The following is a 5,822-nucleotide window of genomic DNA, read 5'->3' as shown; positions in this document are numbered from 1 at the left end:
GCTCATACCTCACCTGCCCAGCAGGGAGGTTTATTGTGGAGTTGACATTTTGTACATTGGACAGCTAAACCAAGCAGGAAGTGAGAAATTACATTACAACTTATGATGGGGAGTAAAAATCCTGAACTTTCTCTTTCATTTACCACAAAAATAATGAGAGTGAGGCGATCATTTAAATTCTCAGATTTATTATATATTTGATTAATTTTATGCAATTTGTTGATGCAAAATAAATCTGGTTTCAACATAGTTTTATTCTTGATGAAAGGTAAATGCAAAACTCAACATGGAACCATTTGACAGAACAGGAAGAAGAACATGTCAGGAGCCAATCAGTTCTAAGTGTGTCTGTGAAAATGTAAAGTCACACAAATTAACCTGGATCTGGCCGGTGTCTCGCTCCCCCACATCAGCACTCAAAGGTAGGAACGACGACTTCAACCCAAGTCAAGAACATGTCATTACAGGATTTCTCTTCAGAGACGTTCATCGGTGCCCTACATTTAAATACAGATTGCCAAATGTCCCTTGCTTAGTTTTAACACTCCATCAAAGCCTTTGTGTTTTTTAAATTTTGTATTATTTGTTGCTTGTCAGTGCAGAAAGAACTGACCTGGCCTAAGGCCATGTTTAAGTTCAGAAACTCTTGTTGTATGATGTTAAACAGAAGAGAGGAAGAAAAGCCACCAGGGATCCATGAAACAGAACTGGTAGCAGTGTAACACAATTTATTAAGCTGCATTGTGGATCATGCTTAACAATATTGCATAGCACCATGAGGGGGTAGAGATGGGTTTCTGAAGGGGAAAAGGGATGGCTCTCCTTTTAATAGGCTCTCCTGCTGGAACTGGCGGATGAGACTTTGGACTTGATAATAGTCGCACCACCATAACCACCGGACATGCCACCGCCACCGTAGCTGCTGCTGCCGTAGCCGAATCCACCGGCGGAGCTGGATAATCCTGAACCAAAAGAAAGCGTGTAAGTGTTATGATGTATCCGTCTATCTGTCAGTGAGGTCTGTTGGCTCAGGTATCTCTGTGATGATGATGATGATGATGATGATGTATGAAATCTGAAACTTACCACCACCTGTCTGCTGCATGTGGATGGTTGCGTTTGAACCTCCGCTGGCCAGTCTAATGGTGGAATAGTGGGGTGTTAGCACTTGATTCAGAGTTGAAGCTAACGCTGCAGACATTGAAATGCATTTCACATTCGAGTGTATCCCACCTGTCCTCCTCTCCTTCCAGCAGCTTCCTGTAGGTGGCGATCTCAATGTCCAGGGCCAGCTTGACGTTCATCAGCTCCTGGTACTCGCGCACCTGGCGGGCCATGTCCTGCTTGGCTCTCTGCAGAGCATCCTCCAGGTCTCTGATGCGGCTCTTAGCATCCTTCACTGCCAGCTCACCGCGCTCCTCAGCCTCTGCGATTTGGGCCTCAAGGCTGGCCCTCTGTGGAAAATGATGTTGATGGATTAATACCTGCAAATCCTCTGAAACAATGCAGTGTGTACATAAGAGGGCGTCATCCACGTGAAGGTCTGGAAATATACCTGTCCCTTGACGGACTCGATCTCGTTCTGAAGACGGGCGATCATGCGGTTCAGCTCAGAAATCTCATTCTTGGTTGAGCGCAGGTCGTCCCCTTGCTGTCCGACAGAGGTCTGCATCTCCTCATACTGATATGAAACACAAGTTGTATCAAGAGCACGATCCGATAGTTGGAAGAGGTGTTGAAAGTGTAATCAAAAGACGTTAGCAGGAAACCAGACGTTTCTTTTCACTCACCTTCTGTTTGTACCAGGTCTCTGCTTCAGCCTTGCTGCGGTTGGCGATGTCCTCGTACTGAGCACGCACTTCAGCAACAATGGAGTCCATGTCCAGGTTACGGCTGTTGTCCATCTCCACGATGACGGAGGTGTCCTTGATCTGGCCCTGCAGTTCACGAAGCTCCTGCAGAACCAATGGTTGTTTTGTCAGCTTCAACTCAAATGGTGACGGTGGTATGATGAGGGTTAGACATTACAGATACATACAGCCTCATAGACGGCCCTGAGGAAGTTGATCTCGTCCTGAAGAGCATCGGCTTTGGCCTCCAGCTCCACCTTGTTCATGTAAGCAGCATCAACATCCTGGAAAGAAGATCATACAGAAACAGGAAGTGTTACAACAGGCCACATGGTCTGAACCCAGGATTACGGAAAAGCATTGTGATGTTTGCGCACCTTCTTCAGGAGCACAAATTCATTCTCTGCGGTTGAACGTTTGTTGATTTCATCTTCATACCTGTTGGGACAAAAGCCAACGTTTTAGACCACCTGCTCCCTCTTGAACATCTGCTCACTATGTCAAGGTTTCTATTATAACTAGTGGCCATGTCATGCCAGCACTCACTTCCTCTTGAAGTCCTCGACCAGGCCCTGCATGTTCCTCAGCTCTCCCTCCATCTTGTTCTTCTCGTTGCCGAGCCCGTCCAGCTGTCTGCGCAGGTTGGCAATGTAGGCTTCGAACATGCCCTCGATGTTGGAGCGGGTTGTGGTCTGGTCCTGCAGGAGGCTCCACTTGGTCTCCAGCATCTTGTTCTGCTGCTCCAGGAAACGGACCTGTGGACACACAAAGACAAGGACGATTGTCAGATGGCTTTCAAAGATTTTTAAATTATGTTGTTGCTTTACATTTATTAAGTGTAAGACTCTTTGTCAGAGCAATTAGGTGAAAAGGGTGTGTCGTTCTGTTCTCACCTTTACCTACATGACTGTTGATAGCTACATGTCTAAGTTGCCACACCCAATTCACCACAACTGGGACTCATGATGGCTTATCTCTGCTTGTTCAAACTGTTGTAAGACTAAAAAGTGTAAAAGGGAAAACTGATTTTTTTTTCTTGAAACTAAAATGTATTATGTTCAATGTAGAGGCTTTCAGTGTGTGTTTCACCTATTCTAACTCTTCCTCGCCCATGAATCCTCCTGCAGCCTCTGTTGGGCAATGGAGGCCACTTAGTCACTCTTGCCAAAAAAGAAAAACTAGGCGTGGCAGATAAAGAAGAGAAAGCCGTGCAGTGTTGTGGGATGAGTGCTTTGTTACATGAGTTCTTGTCAAAGTGCCAATTTATCGTGTTCAGAGAGCCGTTCTCTTCAGAAAAGACCTCTTCTTATAGCTCGCACACAAACATTAACACGGTTGTGTGATTCTTGCGTAAAAGACAAGTGAATGTGGATTTACTGCTCAGCACTTAACGTTCTTTTTGCCATAACAACCAGGTGATAGGTGCACTGAGCAAAGGAAAGACTTTGGACTCTGTGGGCATAGCGTAGATAGATTGCTATGTTAGCAATATTAACCCCACCCATGTTTAGATAGTGGGCAGAAAGACCTGTTAGTTTGAGTAAAGTTTGGATGGAGTTGCCAGCGGGTTCCCCATTTGTGACGGACTTTGAGACGTTTGTAAACCTCAAAATATATCACACATATGATTCACAGCTGGTGGGCAGATTGTCTTGAACTAAACAGAACTATCTACTAAAGGGCCCATTGGACAGCTGCTAGCATGCAGGCCGTCTGCACTAAGAAAAGGAGGCTGAGGGTAAAATGTACCTCAGACCGGCACACAGAAGGTAGAGGGACCAACCTTGTCGATGAAGGAGGCAAAGCGGTTGTTGAGGGTCTTGATCTGCTCTTTCTCCTGGGTGCGGACCACCTGGATGGATGGGTCGATAGCCAGGTTCAGGGGGGCCAGCAGGCTCTGGTTGACTTGGACAGCGGTGATCGGTGGAGCAATGAAGCTGCCTTGGCCCTGGCCATAGCTACCACCCATTGAAGACATACCACCGAAACCACCGGAACCACCGAAACCACCGGAACCACCGGAACGGAATCCACCTCCACCAGCACTAGAACTGCGGGAACTAAAGCCACCTCCAGAACCACCACCAGAACTATAGCTGGATCTTTGGACGGAGTAGCTGGTTGGTGCAGCGGACCTCCTGATGCTGCTGCCGCCAGAGATTGAGTATGATTTGCCGCTCATCATGTTTGTAGGGGTTATCGGCTGTCTGAGAAGAGGAGAATGTGGAAGAAGAGCAGTCTTCAAAAGGAGAGCCAAGTCCCTCTGAGTGTCTGACTGTAGGCGCTGTCGGCTTTTATGTCTGTGTGGAACAAGGGGGAGGACCCTCTGCAACCTGGACTCATGTTGCTGTCCAGCCTCCTTCACCTCAGGCTGCACGCCTCCAGCGCTGACAGGAGTGGCCTGTAAAACAGGTAGGGAGGGATCGTCGTGAGATAAGACCTGACACACCCTGCACCTGGACGGGCTGAAGGGGAAGAGAGTGAGAGCCAGAGAAGTGCAGTGAGAGTGTGATTATTGAGGGGAAAGTGTAACCCCAGCAGCCTGCTTCGTGGTCGCAGGGCAGTGAATTACAACACAAGCCAGCATGAGTTACATCCAATAACCAAACACTTAGTTAGGGATTTATAATTTTAAAAAAGTCTAGGATCTGCTGGCATTTAGAAATGGCCTTTTCCTGCTTGACAAGCGTGAAGAAGAATTACTATTATTATTATTTAATATTAGTAGTAGTAGTAGTAGTAGTATTAATAGTATTATTATTAAAGTTAACGAAAGACACAGAACCGTAGGGGCTTGTGGGAGTCTAAGACTTTCTTTTTATGTCTCGCTGCAGGTGATTTAAAATCTGCACATGCGGAAACAGCTGATCAGTTTGATGCTCTGGTCGATTACATGAGACACTGTCTCTGCACAAAGTGAGTCAACAAACAAGTTTAACATGCCAATGCTTTCCTGGATTGTGTTTATTGTTGCAGATGTCGATGCTTAAGATCCTAACCTTCAACCTTTCCAAAACAAAGTACCCTGTTAGTCTGTGGGGTGTTGTCAAAGCACCGAACAATACTTTTTTTTAAACTTGGGAACTTGGGAGTCATTTTTGATGAACCTTGCTCATATCATGCTGGATGTTTAGTTATGGTTTTGAGTAAACACGAGTATTGTAATTAATGTGGGGTTCATACGACGACTCAAACACAGGGGGAAAAAGGTCCACACCCCTGATGGGGTCTACAGTTTTCATTGTGTTCATAACTATATTTTAAGGGGCGCTGTTGGGGGTCGAGGATGTGGGACGTGTATCTCCATCACTAGCGACTAAGTTTCATGAATCTTTCTTATGTACCAAGAGGACTTTGTTTCTTCAGTCTCAACTATTTGTCTTGTTCTTATTCTGAAACAAAGACCCTCTTGACTGCACTTCATACCCTCCAATTAGCCTAAATGCTAAATGACTTCAAATGACTACCAAAACTGCAATGTCAATTATCAGTAAACAGGATTGATTGGGAATACACAGCAATCTTCAACCTCCAGTACTGTCCCATGTCCCTGGTCAAGCATTTTACTCCGTTGAGTGGAAGAACCTTTGTTTTCTCAATAGATTTGGTTATGGCTCCATTTTCATGATTTGGATAATTTGATTTGGATACTTCCCTCTCCTAACCCCTCTGCAAAGACATGGCCGGATCCAGATATGAACACAAACTGTCTTTCTACGCAGATGACTTATTGCTTTACACGTCTGACCTTTGTGTTTGTGCTCCTCGCTGCATTCGGTCACCTCTCAGGGTATCCGCTGAATCTTTACTAAAAGTTTACGCTTTCATAACATCCTGATCCAAAGTTCTCACAGAGGTTCTGTTCATCCAGGTGACCACGAGGCCTCTCGCTGGTTTCTGGAGAGACGTCTTTCACAACATTCAGACGCCCGGTTCAAGGGTAAGAACACATTTTGAGGAATGTTGATCTTC

At 45.7% G+C, this 5,822-nt stretch overlaps 1 protein-coding gene across 1 annotated transcript; it reads right to left on the bottom strand.

Annotated features, from left to right (window-relative positions):
- Positions 1-205: 205 nt before the first annotated feature.
- Positions 206-4,172, bottom strand: LOC137801663 (keratin, type II cytoskeletal 8-like). The gene is made up of 9 exons (XM_068599007.1): positions 3,634-4,172; positions 2,397-2,605; positions 2,228-2,288; positions 2,039-2,134; positions 1,791-1,955; positions 1,556-1,681; positions 1,234-1,454; positions 1,087-1,139; positions 206-962 (listed from the first exon to the last, which is right to left on the bottom strand). Exons 1-9 carry the CDS (start codon positions 4,033-4,035, stop codon positions 826-828), a joined length of 1,470 nt encoding a protein of 489 aa, XP_068455108.1. The 5' UTR covers positions 4,036-4,172; the 3' UTR covers positions 206-825.
- Between the last annotated feature and the right edge of the window lie 1,650 nt (positions 4,173-5,822).

This window comes from Clinocottus analis, unplaced genomic scaffold, assembly GCF_023055335.1.
Source record: "Clinocottus analis isolate CAN_PGR_092001 unplaced genomic scaffold, fCliAna1.0.p SCAF_42, whole genome shotgun sequence".
NCBI lineage: Eukaryota > Metazoa > Chordata > Actinopteri > Perciformes > Cottidae > Clinocottus > Clinocottus analis.
This window is presented reverse-complemented; position numbering and strand designations above follow the sequence as displayed.